General features: G+C 48.9%; 2 protein-coding genes across 9 annotated transcripts in view; one reads left to right on the plus strand and one right to left on the minus strand.

The window, feature by feature from the left end:
* Window positions 1-2,359: 2,359 nt before the first annotated feature.
* The window catches only part of BCOR (BCL6 corepressor), a 52,293-nt gene continuing 27,318 nt past the window's right edge, over window positions 2,360-27,334 (minus strand). For 4 of the 8 annotated variants that reach the window (XM_069204220.1, XM_069204222.1, XM_069204223.1 and 1 more), the window contains exons 2-15: window positions 25,461-25,594; window positions 24,825-24,903; window positions 21,253-24,039; window positions 20,257-20,310; window positions 19,120-19,309; window positions 17,456-17,722; window positions 16,281-16,634; window positions 15,084-15,403; window positions 14,092-14,367; window positions 10,154-10,320; window positions 7,794-7,939; window positions 5,266-5,343; window positions 4,951-5,098; window positions 2,360-3,433 (exon numbers count right to left, since the gene is read on the minus strand). In XM_069204220.1, the coding sequence (XP_069060321.1) occupies window positions 3,151-3,433; window positions 4,951-5,098; window positions 5,266-5,343; window positions 7,794-7,939; window positions 10,154-10,320; window positions 14,092-14,367; window positions 15,084-15,403; window positions 16,281-16,634; window positions 17,456-17,722; window positions 19,120-19,309; window positions 20,257-20,310; window positions 21,253-24,039; window positions 24,825-24,903; window positions 25,461-25,546 (5,235 nt within the window). In that variant the 5' untranslated portion in view covers window positions 25,547-25,594 and the 3' untranslated portion in view covers window positions 2,360-3,150. The remainder of the gene's footprint in view (window positions 3,434-4,950; window positions 5,099-5,265; window positions 5,344-7,793; window positions 7,940-10,153; window positions 10,321-14,091; window positions 14,368-15,083; window positions 15,404-16,280; window positions 16,635-17,455; window positions 17,723-19,119; window positions 19,310-20,256; window positions 20,311-21,252; window positions 24,040-24,824; window positions 24,904-25,460; window positions 25,595-27,334) is intronic. The other 4 variants (XM_069204229.1, XM_069204228.1, XM_069204226.1 and 1 more) reach the window with 4 other exon arrangements.
* Window positions 13,018-27,334, plus strand: part of LOC138249957 (HAUS augmin-like complex subunit 4) — a 401,626-nt gene continuing 387,309 nt past the window's right edge. The window contains exon 1 of the mRNA XM_069204230.1: window positions 13,018-13,524. Within this exon, the coding sequence (XP_069060331.1) occupies window positions 13,455-13,524 (70 nt within the window). The 5' untranslated portion in view covers window positions 13,018-13,454. The remainder of the gene's footprint in view (window positions 13,525-27,334) is intronic.

Genomic DNA, 27,334 nt, shown 5'->3' on the forward strand with positions numbered 1-27,334 from the left:
TTCTCCTTCCCTTGGTTCTGAAGAACTAGGGAGCTTTGGGAGATACAGGCACTTTTGCAATGGCAAGAGGGTATACTATAGGAAACAGCATTGCGACTGTCCTCACCTTGCACACCATAGGTGTCAGCAGCTGACCAGTGTGGGGTGCATCACGAGGTCGGTTAGGGTCAGGGGATGCCCTTGAGGGATATAATTGATGCCCTCCTCGGGGGCATCTTCCTCAAGATCTTGCCCTTTGGCACTTTCGAGGTCCTCAAAAGAGCCCCGCTTGTACATCTCCTCTTACTTATGGAAGCTTTCTTGTTCTTCTTGGGGCTTGGGTGTTATCAGTGGTTGTAACTCTACCTGCACCTGGTCTTCAACAGATCTTGAAGAGATTTGTTGATTGGAGTATTGCAGTCATGTAATTTTCCAGACTGCACTTATTAGAACACCCTTTGTTCAGAGTTGAGGGTAGGTGCTATTACGCCTTTATGAGAAGGCGCTCTTCATTTTGGCTCCATTTCCCCTCTAATTGCTTTCGGCAATGAATCAGTGCCCGAGGGTCTCCCACCAGTGTGTCAGTAGCGGTGGGGCTGTTTAGACCTGCTTTCGCTTGGCGAGGGTTTCAGCACTAAAGGTTTTTTTGGGGTCCTAGAGCCTGAAGAGTTCTGCTTGGGCACCTAAGGCAGATCCTAAAGTAGGGTATTTTTCTTGATGGCTACAACCCCCCAGTTGCACTTTTTTCAGGTTACGCTGTCTGATTCCAAGTGTGGCACAGTTACTCTGGGTGATATCTGGCATCATTTACCTGCCTTTTCTCCATAGCCTCTGGTTTTACAGCTGTTCTGCTTGCTGCTCACTTCGATGATCCTGAAGCTTCCCAACCAGAGAATAAAAACAACCTGAAAAATTGTGACCATACCCAGAGGATTCTGAGGCATAGGTACAATTGCTGATGGGATGGAAATACCACCAAATGGTTGCAGACAATACCTACAAAAAAATATATATATATATTCCGGACCCAACCATAAAATGGTGGAATAATGCACAGCATGTGAAGCCAGAAAAAGTTGTTTTGCAAAAAAGAGCATAAAGCCAACAAAAACAGGATGCTATAGAACTTACTATCATCCCAACCATACTATACAGCTGGTTGTGCAAACACAAACCAACACACATCACCTTTCTGCCAGCAGTCGGCTGGTCTGACTTGGAAATGCCCTGCCAGTCCTGAACCACGGGCACCAAAAACCATACATCTTGTGCTCTACGAATACTATAGCCCCGTATCTGGGAACTGGACCAGAACACAGTATTTTAAGATACTTAAGTCCAGTTACGATTGTAATCTCAGAATCGCTGGAAAGTCAGCCCGTACCAAAAGCGACATGCGGCCATAAAGGTGGCAGAATGTGATGTACCAATGTCGGTAACAAGGCTATGAACGCACATAGTCGCGAGGAAGCGAAACCATGGAGGCATATCAAAATATTTCTGTAATCAGGAAAGAGGTGGTGCCGGGGACCAGAAGGTAACGCAGACCATTCAGGGTCTGTCAGGAGTGGGCATGACCAGTACAGAGCGGTGGAGTTGGTTAACTCATCTGCCAGGAATTTCAATTCTACAGCTCACTGACAGTCAAAACTTAGAAGAAATCAAGACGAATTTAGGAAGGGAAATTCACTCCCGTTAGCGTTCACTCGAAACAATTCGACATGAAGGCACATCGTGTAACAAGCACAGTATTGAGCCAAGAAAAAAATGCACTAGTAGAAGGGACACTTCTTACACACAAGTAATGCTCAGCACGTGGCCGAGAACCCAGAACCCACTGCTCTTTTGGCAACCAGCCCACGGAACCCATCACCCCTGCAGGCATCAGGTCACCAAAGTGGCAGTTCCAGGCGCAAAGGTAACCGCTGAAGAACACAGGGTGCCCAGTGTCTCTGCAAAAGCGCTGTTAAATGTAGCCTCATGAGTTCTGGCTTCCTGTTCCAACACCTACTCTGGGAAGTTCACTCTCCACTTGAGGCAAAATATATGGTCTATGTGTCTACCCCCTAAGTTCACTCTTTCAAAATCCATTTTCTGGTTTCAAGTACTTTGGTTTCACCGCCCTATTGCAGGTACCACATATCACCTACTTACACAACTCGTTTGAACAAGAAAACTCCAAAGTGCTGTATTGTGAATAATTTAACTGGTACGAAGTCATGTAACAGCTAAATATGGAGTCATTACAACACGTGTTTCCTGTCTTGTTTCTTTGTGGTTAAATATAAACAAAGGACTGGATAACTGACTTACAACAGGTACCCATGCGTAAGAATTCCTGCTGTCCTTGAGGTTTACGAATTTAACACTAAATCGCAGACACATTTCAAAAAAATGTTTAATATATACACACACCGTTTCAAATAAACTCAACATTATGTTACATTTTTTTCAATATTTTACAAAGTACAGAAAAAATAGTTAAAGGTACTTTTCTTTTAAATAAGGGCATAAAATATTGAAACATATATTCTTTACACGCTATATATATATATATTTATATATAAAGAATCAGTTCTGATGTATGAAAACTAAATTACACAGCTATTTAAATTAGAATACAAAACTTCAAACAACTAATTGGTATATGATGTTTTCTTTTCTTTTTTCCTTTTAAAGTACAAAAATTATTGGATTACATCCAATACCACTTACCTGTCCAAAGCAGGTAATTTTGTAAACATAAAAATATCATGAAGTGCCTTTTTAAATGCAGGTACAACCATACATTTTGAGTCTTCCATACAGACCACAAGACTTTGATCATATACCCTATTAAAAACAAAATGTCCTGTGCAATCAGTGCTTTGTATGAAGCAAAGTCAATGTGGTTTAAAAGTTGACGTGTTCCAAGTGAAAACAAAAATGTATCCCAAAGTGTGTGTGCATTGAAAAATAAGGAAATATTTATAATATTTTGTTAAAAACGTAGTTTTTTTATAGTCTTAAAAATTTCTCCCAAAGTCCTTCTTCCGGGACATGAAATTCCTCTTAACAAAAGGAGCCACGTTTCCAGATCCAATAGTGTCCTTTCTGTACAGGGTAGAGTGTCCTCATGGCACATATGTACAAGTGTTAGTCCAACTATGTACAGGTCCGGCCCCGGGTCCGTCACCAGGTGGTGCGCGCCTCGGAATGTAACCACTCCAGAGAGGAGCCCAGCAGGGCCTGCAGTTCACTTGTAAACTCCACCACTTCCAGCTGCTCCTTGCCCTCGGGGTCGAAGCCTTCAAGGTCCTTCGCGCACGAGAACAGATGACTCAGTGACGTCTGTTTGTAAAACTCGGCCTCCGAGATGGTGACGATTTCTACGCCAGGGAACTTGCTGCGGAAGGCCTGAGGTGACATTTTCAGCCGCTTCAGTACGTGGGAGAATAAAAACCAGTTCCGAGGTCTGGAGGGAGGAAAAAACACATTTTATTAACTTTAGAATGCCTATGAAATATAAACGTACACATGAAATAATTTATATATTAATTAATTATCCCTAAATAGTGCCAGATTCAAGCCGCCTGGGCTAACGTCAGATTCTACTGTTACCCTCTGTATTTAACTTTGACTCGGAGATGGACCACAGAAGGGTACGCTTCAAAGCGCGTTGGTGCTACGTTAGAGGGGGGAGGCGCAGTATCAATGTTAGTAACATAACTAAGGCTGTACTAAAGGCCGTGAAATGCTTTCGTTTGTGCACCTCTTCTGGCTGGTAACAGACAACTTGAGTTTCTGGTGATGTCACACACATTACCACTTAATTAACACTAAACTACACGAGGCACAAGACAATGCACTTTCTGAACCCGCACAGCGTAGGTGCGTGCACAAGAGAACACCATTATTGAAGAAAAAAAAAGAAGAAAAAAAAATCGTGATTTTCTCGCCCTCAAATGGGCTTTGATTGGAAACTGCAACCAGTGAAACCTAAAGCGACAGTTAGTGTCAACCTGAGGCGGGCTAGGGCTGCAGCGCCGCCCACAGGCTGCGGCCAGCAGCAGCATCTCCAGCCAGCCACAAAGTCCTGTGAGCCCCCAACACTGCATGGTAAGACTCGAGCCACACCGTGCAAGGAATTGGTCTGCACTACCAGTGCCAAAGTCGAACATGAAAAATTACACCCAATGCCAAACAGACTCAGACAAAGTTACTTTAGGGGCTGGCGATTAAGAAACACGTTGACCATAAGCAGAAAGTTTTAGGGTGGATCCAAATAAATTGTAATATGGTTTTAAACACCCAGGACGAGTGCATTTGTACTAGTCATGTTTAATCAAGTAGCTGCATTAATTTTTATTTTAAAAGGTGGTTGCTATATTTGTACAGTAATCAAAGGCAGGACAGAAGTCGTTAACGCTGCACCAGGATGTTTGACGTTGTTTAAATCTAGTGATACTTTCCGACTTTAATGACTCGCTGAGATCGCCTGTAAACAAACGGTATGTGCAGTTTGGCACCGGATTAGCAACGAGCGCGCGAGCGTGTGACCTTGGAGGCCGCACCTCCTCTCTAAGGCGGACCCAAGGAAGCCATGACCCAGCGATTGTCCAGAGGGCGGAAACAGCACAAAGGGCCGGCTCGTACGCTTTACACCAATAAAGCCTTGCTCAGCACAATGCACATTTCACTCCCAGTGGAAATAAAGGCCACTGCTATCCGAATACTTAAGATAAGCCCCATTTGCACGTCTCTTTTTTTTTTTTTAGGGGCCAGCGCAAACACTAAAACAACTCCCGGTGCCCACCAGATACAATGGCGGCCATTCGATAAGCTGCAGACAACGGACATAAGAGGCCATTAGGGGAGACAAAGCAGGCGCCAGGACCCCGAAAGGTTAGGGCCTGCGACAGAAATAAATGTAAGCATCTCCTCCACCCGCTATATTTCCCGCCCCTTGACACGTCACGGAGCGCTACTCACCCCTGGGAGAGGGACACCTGGATGTTGTAGCAGGGCAGGAGGGGGGTGTCGGAGAATTCGAACTCGAAGACGTCGCTGCAGCCATCCTCGTCGTCGCTGGGGCCGGGGGCGTTGGCCAGGACGTCAAACCCGGTTTCATCTTTCGGTTCTAGGGAAAGAGACGGAAAAACACGTCAACACGGAGTGCGGGGCGACCACTGCACTAGCGTCGGAGTTTCAGCTACTCCACTGGTGGCAGACCTACAGACATTAACACCGCGCGTCCAGGAACCTGCCGAAAAGCATTCACAGAAAGCGAGGCCTGCATTCACTTACCACACACAGAGCTGCCGTAGAACTCCCAGGAGCCGCCAGCCTCGTCGCCACCGCGGCCTTGCAGGTCAGTTAAGTACTCTGAAGAGGAGGGAGAGGCAGACGGGTCAGAACAAGACGTCAGCACACCGAGAAGGCGGCGTCACAGCAAGCGCCAACACAGCCCTCCCCCCCAACATGCAAGCACAGACTGCACACCACCATTCAGAGCAGGCCAGCAGCACACCATGCACGGCCCACCGAGGTGGGAAACTCACTCAATGGTTGTGTTAAGGCTGCCTCCAAGCACTACTCCAGCAGCTAAATAGCAGCCCAAGATATCACAAGTTAGGCCTTCCTGGGGGACATTCTTGCTCTAATTAGTGAGGAGAGCTGTCCTGTTTGTGTTACCCTGGTCAGGCCGTGTTTTTTGTTGCCCAATAATCATACTGCTAATTGTTCCACTTGCTGATAAGCAAGCATCGCCAGATTAGGTTATTTTTTTGTTTTTAAAGGGGGAGGGGAGGTGGGTTTGGCCCGCGGCGTCTCCGACGGTTTTTGGCGGAGGCCGCGGCCGTACAAGTGCAGGCAGTTTAACACTACGGCGCCCCCTGTGCCCTGCCCTTATCCTCCCCCCCCATATACCCACTACCCCCGCGCACGACCATGCGGATGAGGTATTTTACATCCACCGCCTGGGATACTCTCAGACTTCGAGGTCTTAATTGGTGGTCTTAAATCTGCTGGCTTTCAATAAAAGGGGAACTTGCCTTGTTTTTAGTTCATCCCCGGAAAGGAGGAGGGGTGCAGGGGGGGGCCTTGGTTCTGATCCTGAACGTTTGTGGCCTCTTGACACTGGTAACAATAAGGCGCTTTTTCAGCCTAGCAGCCGCGTCGAGGAGCTCAGAAGAGCGGCGAGACGTGTTGAATTCATTCTGACAAGGGCAGGACAGAGTAACTGCAGGCTCCCGCCCTCCCCAAGGTAATTAGCGTGACCTGTGCTGAGCAGCGGAATGTTCCGCATTGAGGCCAGTAACAGGTGTGCTTGGGTGGCATCATTACAGCCAGTGCCACGGAGTTGTTAGTGTGGCGTCACTACAGATCGTGGCACTGTGGTGTGCTCCTGAGCGACATTATATACTCTTGTAAGGCATGAAGGTGCGTTAGTGTGTCAACAATAATAAACAAACAAAAAAAACGGGTATGAGGTCTATCAGTGTGGCACCACTGTGGTCACTCGTAAAAAGGGAAGGAAGTGTATCAGTGTTAATGAGGGTGGAGGTGTGCTAGTCTGGCAGCATTAGAGACGCTAGCAAGCGACAGATGTCTAAGTGTGGCACCACTGGTTCACTAGTAAGTTGCAAAGGTGCCACGGTGTGGCACCAATAGGGGGACACATGTAACAGAAGGCGGAAGTATTGCTGCAGACGCCGGTAACGGGTGGAAGGTATGGCTGTTGGTTGTACCAAGGAGGTAGGAGTTCCTGGCACAACATTTCAGACTGCAGCATGTAATGCGAAGGGCTGAATCGAAGAGCCATGGACAAAGGTCATCTCTCCGAGCGGGTGCGAAAGGATTACAGAAGGCAGTAACAGCCCGTCTCAGGGCTCCACCCAAGACGCACCAGCATGCACAGTTGTGTGAGTGGTATATGCGAGTTGATATGGTCGCGTTATCTGCATCAGTGTTTGCTATCCTGCTTACTGACACTACCGTGCACAGCGGTGTAACAGCACCATATGCACAGCGCACTCACAACGGCAAGTATTTAAATGGCAGAAGAAGTCCGGCCGCAGCTCGGCACTGTCTACTACCAGATGCGGAAACAGATGAATTAACTGGGGCTCGGCCATGTGCAACCACTCATGTCCCGGCACCTGTTTTGCATCACGATCAGAAAATATTTTTAGCACAACTGAGACGGGAAAATCTTTTGCTGGCCCGCAGCCGAAAGAATGCCTTCGCTCTGTGAAACTGCTTGAGAAAGTCCTAAACTTTGGGCCTGCCCCAAAGCGGTCCGCACTCCAGCGGACCATGCAAAGAACTCGTATGATCCAGCAGGCATAACATACTTCTCTAGGCTTTGTAAAAGAACAAACGTGCAACCTGGGAGGTTAGCAGGAAGCCCCACCCCCCTGAAATGTGGCAACGATTCCGCATCACGCGTCTCTGAACGGTAAAGAGCTGCTATGATTTGCACTGTTCAGAGAGAGGGCTATTGTTGCCAAGTGGCTCCCGGTCATCGGAGACGCCATTTTCCAGGTCCGAGCGCCCCGCCCCCCTTGTCGGCTCACTGCCTCAAAGGGATGGTATTACTGGTTACCAGTATCAGCAGCGGGTTTCCACTTCTTTCGGGCCTGCCATATATGCAGATTTTAAAAGTAATGTCGGCTGGACCCCGTCCAACCCCCCGCCTTCTATGTTATCAGAGCTATAGCTCAGGCCCTGCGTCGTAGATGTGGCCCAGCCGCGCACCAGCTCCATGCCGATCTTGAAATTTCACGCACACTTAGCCACCTGGTGTGGTCGCAGACCAGACTCGTGAGACGCACCTGTCAGGAAGGACTCCATCAGCTCGCTGTGCGTCATCTTTGCAATAGTCCGGCCCGAGTAGGTCGCTAGCGTGGGATCCGCGCCGTAGGAGAGCAGGAGGCGCACACATTCCAAGTGGTCGTTTTCTACTGCGTCGTGGATCGGCCTGTAGAGAGAAACGTGCATTTAGAGATGTGTTCAGATAATTACTCACACCCCCACCCCACCAGATAAGTATCACCGGCTTCATTTAGATCATAACTTATATCGACAAGCATTAAGTAAAGAAAAAGACAAAAGGAACATTGTAAGAAAGGCTCAGCGTGAACTATAACTGGCATGAAGTACAAATCCATGTGAACTAACGACTCCCTCTCCCCCCAACCGCACTGCCCATTCTGCAAAGCATGAGGCCAAGCTGATAAGATAGCTCAACAGGTTAATGTGCCTACGCCGAACATGTGATTGCTTTAGCAAATATTATTTTCTGGCCACTGAAGGGTAATAGGAAGGCGCTTTAATGACGAGATGACCAGCCCATTTGAAAAACATTCACACCAAACAACGGCTGAAATGGCGCCAAGGCCTTTAGACAGCCAGACTGTGTGAAAAAACATTCAATTTCTGATTTATCCCCCATTAGCGATAAATATATACGGAGCCGAGCCATCAGGTGCGTGCAGAGCCTGGCTTGATTAAAAAGCCGCTGCTGGTCAAGCTCCCGGTCGCTTGTGTTGGCAACGTCACCATGCAAAGTAGCTGTAATGAGCCCATTAAACAGATTTATAGAGACATTACGCCATTGTTGTTAACACGGGGGTGATTTGTTTTTAATCAATAATTGGTACAGAGCACTTTGCGACGCAGTGGATCTTTAAAAAGGAAAATAATGCCGAGGTGTAACAAGAGGCAGGCAACAACGGCTCTGAGGCAGTCACACCGAGAAGGGTCAGTCGGAAAGCTAGGGTCCATTTACTGCACCTCAGCCCAATACGGAGGTTTTTGGTGGCTGATCGGACTAGCCACGTGTGGCAGGAAGCACCTAAGCGCTTTAAATATGGCTCAGTGGTCTGAAGCAGCTACGGGGCAGGTTAACAAAAATCGGTTCCAATTCACCAAGCCCTCCAAATCTGCACTGCTCTGTACAGCAAACCACCAGATCGCTAATATACCAAACTTCGCAATATTTTTTTCACTTTCATGGCTGAAATGCACTTTATTTGGAGAAACTGTACGGATAGTCACATTCATCACTACATTGCAAGGATCAAATTACATTTTTTGCACACAAAACAGCCATGAGAGTAAACTATTGCCTCACACAGATTCCAGGTTTTAAAAAATAATAATAAAAAATAAAATAAAGTCCTTAGACGGGGTGAAAACTTTCTCAAAAGGCCTCTTCAATGTAAATTTTAACTTACGGCACAGTTATAACTTGACGAGTTGAAGTTTAGTGTGTGTGTGTGTATATATATATATATATATATATATATATATATATATATATATATATATATATATATGAAAAACGCCATGACCTATTGCAGAAGGAAGGAACATGACGGTTGGCCCTTCTTAACACTTCATAATGCTATATTTTGGCATATTATGCTCTGCAAAACGATGCACAGTGCATGGATAGGTTCACTGCAATCATCTTCTACAGGATTTAAAGAGCATAGACAGCCTTGAGTCCGGTCTCTGCGCACCGAGTTTTTTGTTGGGGGTAAATTGTAAAGCGGGTGTCTACCGCGCTCTCGCCTGGCACTGCCATCTGTCCTTCCCGTTCAGCAGTTGGAAGCTGGAGGGCGGACCTAGCACGCACGTTCCACGCAGCTAGCACGCGTTAACCCGGAGGGCGCGGACGGCACGTGGTTGGCACGAAGTGCAGTGCTCCGCCGTGGACCATCCCCGCAGGGTCTGCCTGTGTGATACATGGACACCGTGCTCATAATCCGCAGCGGCTGTTCTTCACGAGATGAGGGTCAGCTCGGCTCTCTCCCACCTCCAGACCCGGAAACCAGGACTAACATTTGTAAATGTCCGTTTGATTAGGAATAAAGCATTCCTCCACATAATCACCGTGACAGCCAGACACGAGAGAAAGAATGTCAAACCCAATACCAAGAAATACCAAACGCAGGTTGCAGAAGCAAAGAGGGCATTAGGCGATATCAGGGACTCAAGACGGCTATCCACTTCTACATATATTTCTCCATGCTGGACTTGGGTGCAGCCCTCCCCACCCCAAATCAAGCCTCCTCAGCTCCCCGAAGTCTAATACATGTGCATTAACCACATAAACCCTTCGATCGAAGGTTTAACATCTATCTCGCGTCGCCTCTGCCCTTCCATCAGGTACAATAAAGCCACTCACCTGGTGCCGTCCTGCGCACTGCAGTTCACGTCCGCCCCATGGTCCAGCAGGTGCCGTACGATGCTCAGCCAGCCCCTGGCGCATGCCTCATGCAGGGCGCAATAGCCAGCGTTGTCACGATGATTGACATCACAGAGTTTGTTCTCCAAGCAATAGAGGACCACTTCCTGCAAAGACAAAGGGCGTTTAGTTACTGCTGGCCTACATTAGGTGTATACAGATGATTACATAGATGAAGTCTGTGTAGCTTGCCAGACACTATTAAAAAAGAAAACAAACTCAAACAGAAGAAAGGAAGGGGGGGGGGCACATACTACTTGGACCCCAGAGCTACACCAAGAATACAATGTCCTCAGCCTTCTACAGCACATGCTCAAAAGTGTCAGGCCTGGACTGAAAACTAAACAACCCTGGCACACATGTTCAAACCAGCCCCATGCTGCAGGAGGCCGTGGGAAGGGAAGGGCCTGAAGGTCGTGGTTGGACTAAGGCAGCTGTGCCTCCTCTGAATGCAGCCCCGTCTGCAGCCTAACAGAAACTACCAGAATGGCACAGTTTTGCTGCTATGTCAGGCACCACACCACAATACCCTTAGGACCTCTTTGCTTGCATCACTATACAGTAAGGGAGGTCTGACTCCAAAGAGCCACTCACCAGTCTCTTGAATAAAACAAAAAAAACAAAAAACTCAAGTGAGGCTAAAGCTGCAGTAGTTGTGAACCTCACAAGATTTCTGGCCAGCTCAAACGTGATGGGGCAGAACTTCCCCCAGACTCGTGACCCATCCTTACTCGTCTTTCGAAGAGGACAGTTGAGGCTCTGTGGGAAGGGGACAATGCCTCAAAAGGAGCAATCAATTCTGTTCCTCAAGAAGAGAATGGGCAAGGAGTTTATTCCATCATGATTTTAGTCCTAAAATCTTCAGTGTCTTACAGGGGATCCTGGATCTGAAGAGAATTAACATGTGGGTAGAGGCTATTCTTTTCAAACTGGTGACTTTGTAGAGCGTCATTCTGTTAGTCCACAGCCAGGATTTCATGACAGCAACGGACCTTCAAGACGCTTAGCTATACATTCCAATTTATCCACATCATCACAGATTTTTGCAGTTTGCAACAGGTTTCCTTCAATTTCCTTCTGACACAAGTCAGTGTGCTGTGTACATCTAAGCAATTAAATCAGACTGTAGACCTGGATAGCATACTTTCCTTTTTCCTGGATTGTTTTCACATGGAACTGGTAGTTTTCACACTAAAGATCCAGAGGGTGGCTATCAGATTTCAGGAGAAAACTGCGGAAATATCTCAGATGAGGAAATAGTTATGAAGTCTATTTAGGGGATTTAATACTACTATTCATCCTGTTTCTGCACCCTTCTTTCCTTCCTGGGATATGTCTTACGTTTTGAAATCGTTTAAAGATATCACTCTCCCTGAGCCTCTAGTCTGTCAACATTGGCACAAGGAAGAACTATTTAATTCTTAATGTCAGTCACCTCACTGAGAAAGCTTGGATGGGTTATGCTCCTTTCTACACATTTTTGAGTATAATACTGTCCTTCATCCACGTCTATCTTTGGTTCTGAAAGTAAACTCTCCTCCTTACAAAGATCAGAAAGTGATTTTGTCTCAGTTCTTTCCCCATCATGACTGAGGAAAGATCGGGCTTCACAAACTGGATACAAGAAGGGATCTTTTCTCTCGATAGTGTCCCCTTCTTCAGAACATCGATTTTAGGCCTACTAATGGAGGGTGGTGTTGGTGGTGGGTGGGGAGAAGGGGGACAATCAGTAGCTTAGTTTGTATGTGTGACTAGCACGGCAGTGGGTCATCAGGTGCCTTTGGGGTTCAAGGCTGATGCATAAGGGCCGTCTACGACCTTTACAGCTGAGGTGCAGGCTGTTTCCACTGCAGAAATAAGTAGGGCAGCCACCTGGTGATATCATCTAATTCGGAATTCCCATGTCTACTTGCCAAGCTCATGCACTTGTTGACTGAAAACCAATTAAGAAAAGTAGGGAATATTCTCTGTAATAATAAATGCAACACCTTCCTTGGCGCTTATATGCACTGGCATTAAGGGCTGTAATGAGCTGCAGTTGCCCTACCCCCAAAACTATCCATCCATATCAATTTTTTGTTACATTAGCAGGCTAGAAAACAGCCTCATCTATTCCAAGTACAAGGGTGCTGCAAAGTACACAAAGACCCCCCGCGGCACCAGCTCAACCCACACAGCCATGCGCAGGTAAATATCTCGCCAGCATCGCTCGGCACGCAGACTTGCATAGGCTGAAACTTCACCAGCAGACAGAGCGAGCGATGCAAAGCAAAGGCGTGAAAATGCTTCTGACACAGCGCACAGAGTAAGCCCGTGGCGGGCTGCCAGCAGCCTGCCATCCGCGAGCGTGTAGCACTGCAGCCCGCTTTGGAAGGGGTGGGGGAGGGATAACATCGGGACGACATAGCGGAGAAACGCCAGGGGGAGACGCGCGCGGTGTGCTTGGCCGTTTCCGCGCCGGTAGCCCGTGCCTGGATGCCCACGCACCTGAAGGCAGAGTCCGTGCCCAGGAGGCCGCAGGGAACCGAGCGCAGGGACCGGGAGAGCGCGAGCCAATGAGGCGCGCGCCCCACCCCGGGACGCCAGCTCGGTCACGTGACCGCGGGGCGAGCACGTCATCGCCGACGGGTCGGCGCAGGGATCAATAGACCTCCGTCCCCCGCGCGCTACCGGACAAGGCCTGCGCCGCCAGGCACCAGCGGACCCCGTCCCCGGGCCTCCCGCGCGCTCGCTCCGGATGTGTCATCACACGCACAGCGCCTCCTCCCCCCCCCCCCCCCCCCCCCCCCCCCCCGCCGCAGCAACAGCTCACAGAGGGAGCGTGAAGCGCTGGACGCGGAGAGGAATGAGAGAGGCCCCAGGACCGAGCTATCCTCCGCTCCTTGCATACAGTGGCCAAGAGACGCGCACGGTGTGTGTGTGTACCAGGAATTAAGCCATTCACTCCCTGGCACCTATTTAACGTCCTAGGCAGCAGTTACTGGTAAGCAGAGCCGAGCGAAACCTGGTCACGTGACTATGTGCCAATATGGTTGCCCAGAGGTGAACATAGGGGAGGGGGGGGTCACCGCCTGGGTCATAACCATGTAGGTCGATAGGCACCCAAACAAGAGTTGCTTGAGAGGGCACAGTGATGAAACTGCAGAAGAAAGCAGAGAGGACGGCACCACAACACCAACCATAGAATGTTCTATCATTGGAAATAGAAGGACACCTCACCGCTGATGCCTAACAAAGAAAAATGATGCCTCCGAATGGAATGACACGAGGATGGCCTCAAAGACCTGCTGCCCACGAGGAAAGGATATCAGGTAAGTTTCATTTTTATACTAACACATTTTCAGTATTAAGAAAACCTTAAAGTTAGGTGGTGGAGGTTCCTGTTGATTAGTAGACATTTTCCCAGCTGCTAGCATAGCCTAGCACAGTTCTGAAAACATCAGTTATAGTAAAAGCGGGGGGAAAGAGGCAGTGTCATTAGCTCACTATAATAAATTAGGCACATGCACGTTCAGAATGTTTGAAATAGGAAAATGCTCAGATGTATTGTAGCCTCCAAAATACACACGCTAGACTTTACAGTTCCAGCCAAACTACGTTTCTACCACAAACCTTCATGCTGAAAGTGGGTAAAAGAAAAAGTATATAGAAAAAAATAGAATGCATTCCATACAGCTACAGAAGCCATATGTGGTCGAGGGCAGACCAGTAACTGTTTATTAAAACAGTTAATTTAATAATCATTTTTCGCAACACAGTACAATGCAATTAATCCACCATGTGTGCGGAACAATTTGGCCTGTTGCAGAAATTACACATTATGGGTAGCCTGCAATATGTGCAATTCAGAGTTGATTAAGCAAAAACAAAGTACTTGCCTCATATCCCAGGCGAGCTGCTCTCTGCAGAAGCGTCTCTCCGGCGTTCTTATTGACAATCAGCCTGCGTGCTTCAGGTGGCATGGGGCGGCTTGGGGTAACTTCTGGTGCGCCATCTGCAATCTGAGGCTGCGGAGGCTGGGTGGCGGGTATGGAGAAGGGCACTGATGAAGGTGTATGCGGCAGGCTGTCCTCTGGCTCACTCGCTTTGGCTGGGGAGCACTCGCTGTCTGAGGCAGGTCCTTGTTGCTGCCTGCACCGCCTGATGATGATACCCTGCGGGAATTCATGATAGGACTGTTTGTTAGAGCACTGTGGTCTCTGGAGAATGCACAAGCAGTCAGTCCCAGAGTGGAGGGCAGTTTTCAATTTTAGTAAAGTGGCGAACAAGAAGACAGTGAGGTTTCACTGATGAGTAGGTCAGAAAAGAATAGTTCCCATATCTGGTAAGTACTATTATCCTGGGGGGATAAATTTACTGGGTTTAGTAACCCCTTCCTAGTCAACGTTCTTCACTTGTGAAAGAGACAGCATGCAGCATCGGTATTAACCACACTGTATTACGCTGTTTTGCTTTTTTCCCCAGGATATCACCCCATGCCCCTGGATACATTTCGGCAGGTCTGATCTGCCAAAATCTACCAGGGACAAAACAAAACCATACGATAAGATTAATTACTGCACAACTTGGAATTCAGATCCCCACGCAAACTCCTGTTACCACAAGGATCAGACTCATCCCCCAAGCTCACCACAGGGCCCCGAAGCTAAAAGCAACTCAAAGCATGCGCACATTGGAAAGCGGCGGCAATACCAGATGGTGGAGAAGGCCGGTAACATCACATGAACAGGCTATTCTAGACGCGCGAGATCCACACAACTCGTGTCTCACTTCAGTATGGACAGACAGTTTGTCATTTTTTTTTTCTTTTTTAGCAGAGCTGCATTTAGTTTTCTGACTACATAAGCACGCCTTGGAAATGAGCTATTACCTTGTCTTCGTTGTTCTCGCCGTCAGTGGTGTCTTCGCCGGCCAGGGGGTCCCTTGTTTTGCTAGCCTCTAGCGCAGTCAAGTGCTTCGTTTTGCACTGCCGCTTCCCGGCTGGCTTGTCGCCCTCGCACAGCTTCTGCAGCAGTGAGGAGGTCTGGCAGCTGTCCTCGTTGTCTGTGCTCAGCGCCTCGCCCTTGGGGCTCTTTTCAGTCCTCAGATGCTTGGCCGGGGGCCTGAGAGCGGGGCTGGCAGGGCGCTTGCAAGTCGGAGAGCCAGTGGAGAGGCTTTTCATCTGCAGGGAAACTGCATACACAGACAAACCTAAGTAGAGCAAAGGTACAGCGTGCATTACAACGCGGAGAGTGGGTGGAGCGGCTGAACACTGGACGCACCACAACTGCGATGGCAACGAGCACTTCGCTGCCCACACACTTGCAAATACCCTTTCAGCAAACGTGTAATGTTAATCACATGTGTATAACGCTAAATACCATTATTACCGCATCCCAGCGCTTTCTCTTTTTGGGCGCCTCTGGTGTGGATCTATGAAAGCCACCAATCAAGTGTCTCGTTTGCTGCAGTTTGGTAGCGAGTGTGTTCATTATTTAGTCAGGGGTGTAGCTCGTTCAGTAATATGGTGGGGGAGGGGGGTTTGAGGGTCAAATTTCTCAATTACCCTGACATATCATGGTAAAATAAATTATATCAAAAGCAGGGCGTGAATGGGCTTGCAGGGAACTGGAGCAGGAAAGCAGGGCTGATTACGGTAATTTTGAAAACAGTATTTGGTAAAATATGTAATAGTTTTAAGAACGTCCAAACAGGGGAGAATGGGTGTTTTTGTCTGTGTAAATCCCAAGTGAAGTCCAAAGCCAACTCAACATACCCGACTGAAAGCACCTGTACCAAACTATTTGGTACAGAATCCATGTATTGGTGGGTGTGCCCCTGCATTTACTTTAGTACTGGAATGTGCTCATTACGGTGAAAGTCAGTTGTGTTCGACCCTGGGACAGTACCTGATGTAGGAGTGTGCCTGCCTAAGGACTTTACTGTGTTCTTTGGATTGGGTGCTGTTTCCATTGCTAGGCTGGAGTAAAGTGTTCTCTCTAAGCATCCCAAGCATGGGAGGGAAAGTTAGGATGCAATGCGCGCATGGAAGCAGGTTACATCGGGACACACTGGCACCTTGGCATACCTTCATCCACTTCACTTCTTCTCAAGGACTCCTCCAGCCAGCTCCTAGTGCTTTGGACTTCTGGGGTGGTCCTGCGGAGCCTGTTCTCCTCCCAGTCTTTGACTATAGCCTCCTTCTCGCTGGCCGCTGGCCCTTCAGCCTCAGGCAGGTCCTGACTGCCCACATTGCCACAGGTGGCTTGTTCCGGTGTTGCCTGCTGCTCCCACAACTCCCTGAGATGCTGCAGGTGACGCTGCTTTTTGGGATGGAGCCCTGTTAATTCAATGCACACCTTCAGGTTGGTCACCTCATTACAATTGGGCTCTTCTAAGTGGTTAGAGGAACTGTTTCTCATTTCCCTCTCAGGCCAGTCATCTAAACGAAAGATAACTACAATTAATCATGATGCCCCCTTGGCTACGCACAAAGAATACCTACGCTGCACTGCTGTCTCAGCTACAAACACACGCTAGAGTCCCAAAGCTCTCCGCTCCAGCGCAGCACCCCTCAAAGCCCCCCTTAGCAATTACCCCCATGTGTAAGTCATGGAAAAATAGATGCCGATGTACCAAAATGGCACCGAACCCCCTCTCCTAGTCACTGTCACTTTGCCATTGTACCCTGTGGTACTTTTCAGCTCACCATGGGATTAATCCCTTTGTAGAGGACTCAAATGGGCATGTATGCCAACATGACAATTATAATTAAAAAAAAAAAAATACATACATAAACAAAAGAAGCTGTGAGATATGGGCCTGCAAGAACTCAAGAAATATACTATACCAAATAACTAAAGTAAAAGGGGATGAACCACACAGAGGCCCCTTATCTTCAATTCATGGCTGGGTTTGTGAAAGTATAGCTGAGCTTTGTCTGGGAAAAGGGCTGGCTGCTGTTTATGCAGTGTGGCCAACCTCGGAAAGAGGGCACACCAACTTCCTTTCACATATATGCTGGCTTGATTATGCGTTTATTTTATTTTAATATCAAACTCCCTCATCAAGCCAGGTTCTGCCAGTGTTGTGTAGTGCATAAAATAAAAACCTAGTAGTAACTGACATGAAACAATTCAGCTAATTGGATATACTTTTAAAAACGCACAAAATGGTCGCCCTTGACACTGCTTTGCAAGGTAGCCGTTACAGCAGGAAGGAATTCAGCCCTACAGGTACAACAGAAGCGTGAAAGGAGCTTACCATTCTCAGTTCGCATCTTCTTTGCCTTGGACTCCTCGTCACCTTGGGAGGTCTCCCCACAACTCTCGCTGTGGTAGGCATCGCTGTCGGAAAGCCTTCGCTTCCGGTGTAGCCCTGACAATGGACTGTCACTTGAGCGCTCCCCAAAAAGTTCACTGCATTTCTCCTTTGGAGTTTGATACAAGGTCATTCTTTCCAAGAGGGAGCTATCCACTTCAGCAGCCTGGTGAAGACTGGCATGGTTGTTGAACGCTGTCCTAAGTTCACCTGCAGGGTAACAAATACATATTATTACACATAGATATATGCATTCCAAAGAGAAAGCTTTAGTTTATAATCAGCTTTATAAAAATGTTAGGTTTAAGGTATGTCAAACTTCATACCGCTGTAAAAACTATTAGTTCGAAATTTAGAAAACTAATTGTGTAAGAACCAAGCCCCGCAGCTGTGCCGAGAGGACCGCCATTTATGGAGTGCTTGGCATGGGCTTCTCTGGCAAAGGATTCAAAACGTGGAGGACATGCGCAGAGTACGGTAAACCAGATGTTATTGGGTCCCTCTGGCGGTTTTGGACCAAGCTACTTGGCCAGCACAGATGACTTCACTGTAAGGGGCACACACTCCTGATTACCGAGGCCGAGCCATGGCAATGAGGTGTGACACATGCGTGCAAGAGTGGAGAACAAACAATTTCAACATTTGTTGGGCTGCATGGGATGCGGTAACCCATACCAGTTACACCCCAACCCCCATTTGAGGGCACTATAGTCAGAGGTTCTCGAGAGGGTCAGGAGGGGTGAAATCAAGGCAAGGCCCTCTTTACCTCAAGGCAGCTTGCTGCTTCAGCCCCTTGGCTAACCTGCCAGCGCAGTGAAGAACTCCAGATCACAAGGCGGTCTGCCATGTGTGTAGGGCCTCCATTCATTAACCCCACGGACCCAACTATCCATGGTAAAGACCTTTTGTTTCTAGGACGGGTGAAGATGGCAGGGATTCACCATTGTGTAACCCTGATCACGATTTTAGCGAACTATTAAAAAACACATAAGGTCAACAAAAAGGGATCACAAATGGTGTATGCAAAAGGTAAACGACAACGTGGACGAGCCCTGAACAAGCAGCCGACATAGAACTTCGTTTCAAATCTTATAGCCAAGAGACCGCAGAATTTCCTCCGAGACCAGAAATCTAATCCTGGCTTCACCACTTGACAGCACCATTAGATCCAGATCATATAACTGTTCTGCAGGCTAACGTCTGGCTGAGGGTCTTACAAATTCGGAGGTTTAGACTTCAGAGCCTAAAACTATTTGGAGGGAGGGGGGGGGGGGGGGGCATTTTGTTTAATTTTCCTCCCAGCAAAAGCCAAGCCTGTGTACACTTTAGGAAAAAGCTCATATTGCAGATGGTCAGGTTAATGCATTTGTGCAGGGTATAATTTGTCTTTTGTATGACCCCGTGGCACAGCCTCATCCAGGGGGCCGTTGATCCAGGGTCTTCTTTTCCAGACCAACCTAACATGTCCGTCCTAGACCAGAGCTTGAAAACGCCCTATGATGTTGTGTATAGTGTGTCCTGGCCCATTCACAGGCCTGTGTGATGTGACTGGCCTGCCAGCTCAAATGACCAAGTTGCACCCCCTGAACAGTCTATGGAGCACGTACCGTTCAGGCATCGGCTGCTGTCCTGCTGCTCGGCCATGGCATTCTCCAGAATGACCGATGAAGGCTTGTCCTGGGCTCCTCTCGGGCTGGCCCAGCCCGCCTGCCCCAAGCGGGTGCCCTCGCAGTCCTTTGTCGCCGCGTGGCCCTCTCTCACCTTGGTCTCCAGTGCAGAGAAGCGCATCATGGCATGCTGGGGAGAGACAAGACACAGGTGACCCTAACCGCCAGGGGGATCAGTCAGCTCAGCAACCACACTTTCATACATACACCGGCTGCCCGTGCCCCCTCCCGGAAATACAACTGTATCCCAGTTACCAAATGCACTGTTCACCACCATTTCAAACAGCAATCGGAGATAAATAATGTTCCCACAGCTAGGCAACCCAAAGGGCAACGAGTGAATGAATACTCAGGCATCACACCTCGCTGAGCAGTGGAACAAATGTCATGTTACACTGTGCTACCCTAAATAAAATCTAAAACGCACCAGAGTGCCTGGCATCTTAGAACCGACAGCTCAATAACCACCAAATACCAGAAGGACTATTCAGTCTAATTTTCTCTAAATACATATACTCATCCCCTTGAATTTTGGTATGGTACCTTATATTAATATAGGCATGGCAAACCAATATGGCACAAACCAGTCAGATAGGAAGAGAATAAAGTGCTATTACACTCCAGTGTTCAGGAAAAGGTTGGGCATCAGTACCCCTCGAGACTTCAGCCCTAGTGACTCGAGGACCCTCCAGAGCCACGTTGAACAATTAACTAATTGCACACTCTATGATCTGAATAAAGAGGAATAAATGTATGTACACACAACAGACATATCAACTCCCACCTATCCGTTTAATAACCCCATAGCATAGGCGTGTTAAAAAACAGCGTGTGGAGAATGCAACAATCCACAACACCAAACAAGCGGCATGCTTAAAGAAAATGCAGTGCAGAAACCCAGACAGTCCCATTTAGAAAATCAAGGCACAAATGAAAAGGTGCTACCAAATAACATAAAATGAGAACAAAAGGACAGCTGAAGAACAAAGATGAAATGGCGGTGGCCCAGTGCACACCCTTGGTGTGTAGATAGAAATAAAGCTGTACTCAAAAGGGTAGTAAGTTTAAAGCACTGACCTCACAGTAAGCAGCAGGTAGGCATAAATTAGTGTCCTCTTGCAAACCTTCCATCTAAGTAATTAAAAGAGGCACTTAGTGGGTCATTTATGTAAATTTCTAGCAGTATACATCAAAATGTTCTTAGCGCATCACAACCTGGGGCCAGATTATACACCACTATATTGGCGCACTACAGTATTGCACAAACACTAGCACCTTAAAACTATTTTTACACTAGTCCTTCGCATGCAGATGTCGGGTGGGCACGGATCTGCTGTTGCACTTGTAATTTTTGAACGACTTTTATATCAGACAGCTGGGCCCCTGCTCATCTTGCAACAGGTTCTCAGTGCAGTAACATATGGTATAAATAGCATCACGTTAAAGAGTGCACACCTTCGACTTGCAGAGAATGGACATCGAAAAGATGCTGTCCTTATGGAACTGAATGGGAATAGTATCTTGTGAGAAGCAAAGACTTCGTGGCGCTGGATTGTCACTTTTCTCCAATGTGCCTCATGGTTTTAAGTGAGGCACATTCACACTTTGAGAAGCATCAAAAGTGGGGCACAGAGTTACAATTCACAGAAACTGGGCTCGCAGGGTTTGCATCGATAAACTGTCCAGATTACTGCCTCTGGTGGTGAGTGGCCCTGGACAGGGAAGCCAGGGGTTTTACTGCAGTTGCCTCTGTCTGCTCCTGGGGATCTGAGGGGGCCTCCCTGGACCAGTTTGTCATACTTCAATAGGGTGGACCAGTCACTGATTTTAGAAAGAGCGTGCAACCCCATACCAGACAGCCTGATTATCCTGCAGACAGACGACCTTTACTTTATCAGGACCAGAACCGGTTAGGATCTGGTCACACAAGTCTAATTCGGTCACTTTTGATTTGACTGCTATGCAAAGCTTAAAAGTCATTACCATGGCTGCCTAGTTAAACATAAGTGAAAGTTTCATCTCCCCACCCCCGCATGCTTTGCCAGTGCAGCGTTAGAAAGAACAGAAGCTCACCTGCAGTGCGCGCTGCTCCCGGCTCAGTTGGCTTGAATCCGCAAACAGCTCGCTCGTCGTGCACTTCAGCCGATCACCCACGTAGCCAGCAGAATTTTCTAATCTTTTAGCTGCCTTCGAGGAGCGGTTCTTCATGTCCAAATTGTCCATTTCTTCTTTGGTGAGGGTTTCGTAAACGCTAGCACCAGGGTGAGCAGTTTGCACGCAGAACTGTGGGGTATCCTGGGGCGTGATCCCAAAAAACAGGGATGGGTTAGAAGAGGTCTCGAAGAGCCCCGTGGGAGGCGGAGGGCAGGTACTCTCCTGGGGGGGGCTTGTGGACCTGCGGCCAGTCAAGCTTGCCACTGGGACCTTCTGTGCAGGTTTTGAAAGGTCCTGGAAGTCCTGTTTCTTCACAAACTCATCCCTCATGACAATGACTTCTCTGTGCGGCAGCCCCTGCTCTGCCTTGGGCAGATCACTGCCTCGGCCACTGCAGTCCGGTGCAAGGGGACTTTTAGCGACGTGAAGCTCACTTTTAGTGTCCTGCACGAGATCGCTGCAGCCGTTTCTTTCCAGTTTGGAGAGAGGTTTGTGTAGACTGGGCGAGCTTTGAGGCGCTGCCACATGTTTTTCCTTCGGCGCATCGTAAGGTTTTGGGCCCGCCTCGGGGGTCTCCGGTAGCCGGTTTCGTGGAACAGAGTCTTCGTATCTCGGCCGCTCGTGCGAGCGCGATCGCCTCTCACACTTCTCATCCTTGTTGAGATCCAGGGTGGAAGGTGGCAGCAGGATAGGGTGCACCATGCCCAGGGCATCCTGGTAGGTGACGTAATCCATGCGGTTTGTTGGCAGACCGTAAGGAAGGCCGGGTTTAGGAGCCAGTGGGCCGGGGAAAAGGCTGCCACTTGGCAGTAAAACGGGGTGAGGGTAGATGGGCCCCCCTTTGCTGTGCAGAGATAAATGGCTCAGAGCAAGGCTTTCTGAAAGTGGGTAGGGGAGAAAGCTCCTTGGATAGTGGATAGGAGACCGGTAAGCATCGTTCTGAGCTAGAAACATCGAGCTAGATAGAAGATCACTCTCATTTGGTTTAAAACTGGATTCTGGTGTCATTGCTTTGAAACACTGCTCTTCATTGGCCACCTTGAAACTTGACTCTTGATTGGTTGTCTTGAAACTAGACTCTTGGCTTGTAACTTTCATACTAGATTCTTGATTAGCGGTTTTTTGAATTTTGCTAGACTTTGTGCACGTTGCCAGCGGTTGTCCTATTTGTTGGATGACCGAAGTGGCACATTCAGTTCTGTTGGTTTTGGGGCAATCTGCGTTTGCATTGGGAGCTGGCGATGCAGAGGCTGGGCGACCTGCGCTTGGCACTGCCCCTGTATTGTTAGGCACAGTTCCATCTATGCTTCCAATTCGCGGGCACGAAGAGCTTCTGGGCTGCGGCATCACTCGCTCCAAGGCTTTGTTTTTTAGCTGCATGATCTTACCACCGTTTTCATCAGTAACATTAGAATTGGGGACTACCCAGGATGAGGGTGCTGTGCTGATGATTTCCGGTCTGTAGGTGGCACAGCCACTCCCTAAAGGGGAAAGAGATTCCTTCTGCACATCCCTCCCAGATGAAACCAGGCCGCATCCGGGCTTGCCAGGGACCAGCCCCGTTGGTGCTATTTTCTTTACGCTTTCGCACTTTGGTGTCTCAGCATCAACAACTTTCGATGACAGATCTAGGGGCTTGTCTGCTCCATCTTTGGTAGGTACTTGTTTCTCGAGTACAGGAGGGGACCTGCTGTCTTTCCTGTCCCGGGTCGGCTTCTTGGTGTGTCCTTGGGATTGCAGAGCATTATCCGTGGTATCCTGAGCTTTGGCAAATGTTCTGCTGGGCAGCCTCGAAGGGGAAAAGTCATTGTTCACATTCATGTACGGGTTCGGCAGAGGAACCGAAGGCGAGGATGCCATCTGGGCCAGGTGCTTGTGGAACTCTGCGTAGGTGTCTCCCATTGGCTGCGAAGACAGGTGGAGCCTGGGAGGCCGTGGTGAGTGGGGCATCAAGAGAGCGGGCTCTGCGGACATGCTAGTGGGGGTAGGCTTGGGGCACTGGACTCTGGCAGGTTTGGGCTGGAGGTGCTGGTAGGCATGGGATTCAGCGGGGCCCATCTTCCAAGGCAGGTTCTTGTCCTGGCAGTGCACGAGAGGTGGCATAGCTGGAGACGTAGAAGCGTTGGTAATCCGCATGGGTGAAGCCAAAGTGGATGGCATGTGGGGGGTAACGTAGTGATGGGGGAGGTACAAGAACCGCTCGCTGTTGGTGCACACAGGAGAGTAGGCCAGATGCGGTAAACTGTAGGTGGACTGCTGCGGTAACAACGCCTTGTACATGTTCAAGGAATACTTGTTAGGGGAGTCGATGAAGGGGTACATAGCAGCCGCTGTACTGTCCATGTAGGGGTGTACCCAAGGCAGGCGCAGGTAACTGGCCCCGTTGACAGCCATAGGGCTCTGTTTGTCACCTGCCACGCCATCCAATCCTAGCGCTTCCCCTGGTGAAACGGTCTTTTGTATTCCAGGAGGGGTTTTGTAGATCGCACTGAAGCCACTGGAAGTGCTCACAGAGACCGGCGAACCATCCAGTGGGTCGGCTGGGTTCCTTTCAGGGGTGTATCCAAGGCTCTTCTCTGCGCTCATTGCACACAGGTTGGGGTAGACCATTCCTCCAGGCACTCGAAGGCCTTCCCTCATGAAGCCGTTTCGGTCCATGCCTAGGGCTGCGAGGCTGTCCATGCGGTGGGCTGCAGCTGCGTCCACCTATGGGAAAACAGAAGGAGGTGGGGGTGACTCATGTGTTGATTGACAAAAATCAACCACATTTTATAGCGCATTCTTACTTGTACACGCCCTCTAAGCTACATTATGTGAGACCATTCTGTTTAAGCCAGACTGAGCCTCAAGTATGCACATCAGTGGCACTTAAAGACAATCCAAAAATCAGTTCAATACCCATCTCCATGACAGTTCTTGTAATTATCAAGTGTAGAAAAACGATTGAGTTACCACGACCTTAAAAGTACAAGCATTTTGTTATTCTCAGTATTTGACAATTGTCACGCGTAAACCAGGAAGTAGAGCGAGCACAAGGTACGGTGGGATGCACAAGGCGCGTGTATAAAAGTGTTCATAAACTTATAAAAATAAAATGGGCTCTTTCCAAGGTGCCAGTTAAGGAATAAGAAGGAACAGCTTTATCTCTGGCAAAAGCAGCAGAGCTGCAGCCTTCAACCCACGCGGCCGCAGTAGTGCACGTCTCCTGTGGCGGAGCTTGGGATTGGCCAGTAGGAACTGGTGCTATGTGTTCAAGGCCCCTACGAGTTAATGTACGAGGTTGGTGCAAAAGCAGGGGGGCCATAAACATGGCGCCAGAGAAGAACAGGCAAAAGGCAGGCAACAATTTCAACTGAAGGGCACTCAGGTGACTCTAGGACAACACTCCGAGATGAGGAAGGACTACGGAGGAAGCATTACACACTGCTGCAAAATTTAGGGAATTTTGAGGATGGCAAACAGTAACTGACGAAGATAAAATGGACCCTTACCATACTGTGTGTAAGGAGACTATCTTCCCTCAATTCCAAACGATTTTTCTGAGCTTCGCCATCATTTACTGGAATTTTTCTAATGGTTGAAAAAAACGATTTATAATATACACTTAAAAAAAAAAAAAAAAAACACACACACTTGTTACTTGAGTATTTGTCTACACAACACAAAGCTCCACTACACTGATCTGTTGCACCCCAAGTAAGAATAACTTTTCACTTTAACAAGAAGCAGAATTATTTTAACTTTAAGGGGGCTTTTGCAATATAGGCACGTGTTCAACAAATAGGAAGCCACACATCTGAATCGCGAAATTCCTTCAGTTAGAGGAGCAAGCGTTAACTAGCCAGCAGACCAGATAAGGCTTTCTAGAAGCTAAATAGTAATTGTGATCGCCTTCACCTGATGGAGAGCGCCCCTAGGTCGAAAAAGGAAAATATAAAAACTAAATGTATTGTACTTTATGGAAGAGATGGTCCTGATTATTTCAGCAGCATAAAGAAATAAACCTATTAAAACTCCGTAAAGACCTCGTTTATTTACCCCAACCCCGCACAGACTACACAAGTCACCCCGTAAGAACTTGAACACATGGACCCCTCCGCCCTCCCGGGTGCTCTGACGCCAGTTACCTGTCGTCGGGGAGGCCGCACATGCGGACCCTCTCGGTGCTCATCCAGCTGTGCACGTTGCCATACAAGGGAGTTGCAGAAAGCATGGCGGCCGCTGGGGTCGGGCTGCCTTCAGCTAGCTACTCGGGGTCAGGCTGTGGACAGAAGGCAAGATGGTGAGGATCGATGCAGAAAAAAAAAAATATACGTATACTTTGCAACAACGAGCTCGTTTCCCGGCCTGGAATGACACCCTGAAGAGGAGGCGCCAGTCCCGTGGCACTGTGAGAAGCACAGGGTACTGGGCATCAGTACCAAGGTGTGGCCCAAGTACGGGGGCTGCAGAGATGGCAAACCCTAGCTCAATGCACCTAAACAGTGCTGTAATCGCGATAGCCGGGCAGCGCACAAGGGACGCCGCTAGCGAAACAAACCGCTACCTACACACACGCACCGAAAGGTGCGCTAAATGCACACCATAGCATGAACACTGAAAACCCACGCGTCACTACAGGGGACACGCACACCGCAATGCAGGTACCAAATATACCCGTAAGCGCAAACATCACAGAATCGTCAAATACCAGAGAACACACAAACTTTATAACATCAGTAGGTTGTACACAGAATTACAGGCCTCGGATCCTCACTGAACACCCCGCACAAAGTGGGAGCCGTGGAACAGTACACCGTTACACAGTGGCTAGACGACAGCCACTCGCCCACCTTAAACACTACGACAGTGCAACATACTCCTGTACTTTGTAATGAAAAACGCAAAGCAATCAAAATATACGGACAAAGTGCGAAAATTAAATGTGGCATTAAGGCAAACTCGTGCAGCTAAGTATGTCCCACGGGGGTGTGAGCCGCCACCTGCACGAGTGAAGGTGTGAAAACGTGGCGTGCAATGCCACACAACCCCCGGGGGCGACAGAAGGGCACGGAGCACTAGTGCAAGGAGTCCGAGCGCGGTATATCGCGTGTACAGCGGTCACCTCGCAGGGGCCTCCTTGTGCAGGAACGGGGGATGGGTGCACATTGTGTGGGGAGGGGTTGCGCCGAGCAGGGATTCGAGGCGCTCTGGATTTGATCGGTTTTCTCCGTGAGAGGGAGGCTGTGAAGGGACTAGGCAGGGAGGTTCTTTCTCTGCAAGGGCGTTGTGTGTGCGCGCCTCGGAGAGTGGAGGGGTGATGTGCTGTTTGTGTAAAGAAGGAGCGCTGCCTGTGCGTGCAGGAGGGGCCGATCAATCATTAGCTGCGGGAGGCTCCCTTCCCCGGGAGTGTCAGAGTCCAGACACTGCCTCCCTCCGCCAGCAGCAGCCTCCTCCCCCTCGCTCCCTCCGGGGGAAGTGTCAGGACAGGCTGCCTTTTATTAACAGGATTACCGCCGCGCATGATTTATTCCAGTGCAGCCTTTTAATTGCTCTGTGAGGGGCGGAGCCGGCGGGCCCGGCAGCCATCCTGCTGCTAAACGCCGGGTTAATAAGGCCCGGAGCCGCAGGATGCGCCGAGGAGACCCGAGCCAGCGAGCAGGGCAAGCCGATGGCTTGGTGGAGCCCCCTTCTCGGGACCTCGCCACCCTAGACCTACCCTCCGGCCTAGTGATGCCAACTGCCCCAGTAAGCGGAGCCGGCACTGCTCGCCTGCTGGCCCCAGGTGCCCCCTAACCCCCGGGACATCTTCACCACACCGGCCTCGCGGGTACTCCATTTCTCAGGCCTAAAGCTGCAGGAGCCACCGGCCCTAGTGCAGCCCACTCTCCACCAGGAGCTCCGGGATAGCTATACAATCAATGCTTTTAGGCGCCTAGAAGGGGAGATGGGTGTTGGAGCTGTGCCTGTCCAACGAGAGGACCTAGGGAACATGGGTAAATAAATTCGGTACTGGCCATCT

Source organism: Pleurodeles waltl, chromosome 8 (assembly GCF_031143425.1).
Source record: "Pleurodeles waltl isolate 20211129_DDA chromosome 8, aPleWal1.hap1.20221129, whole genome shotgun sequence".
NCBI classification, from domain to species: domain Eukaryota; kingdom Metazoa; phylum Chordata; class Amphibia; order Caudata; family Salamandridae; genus Pleurodeles; species Pleurodeles waltl.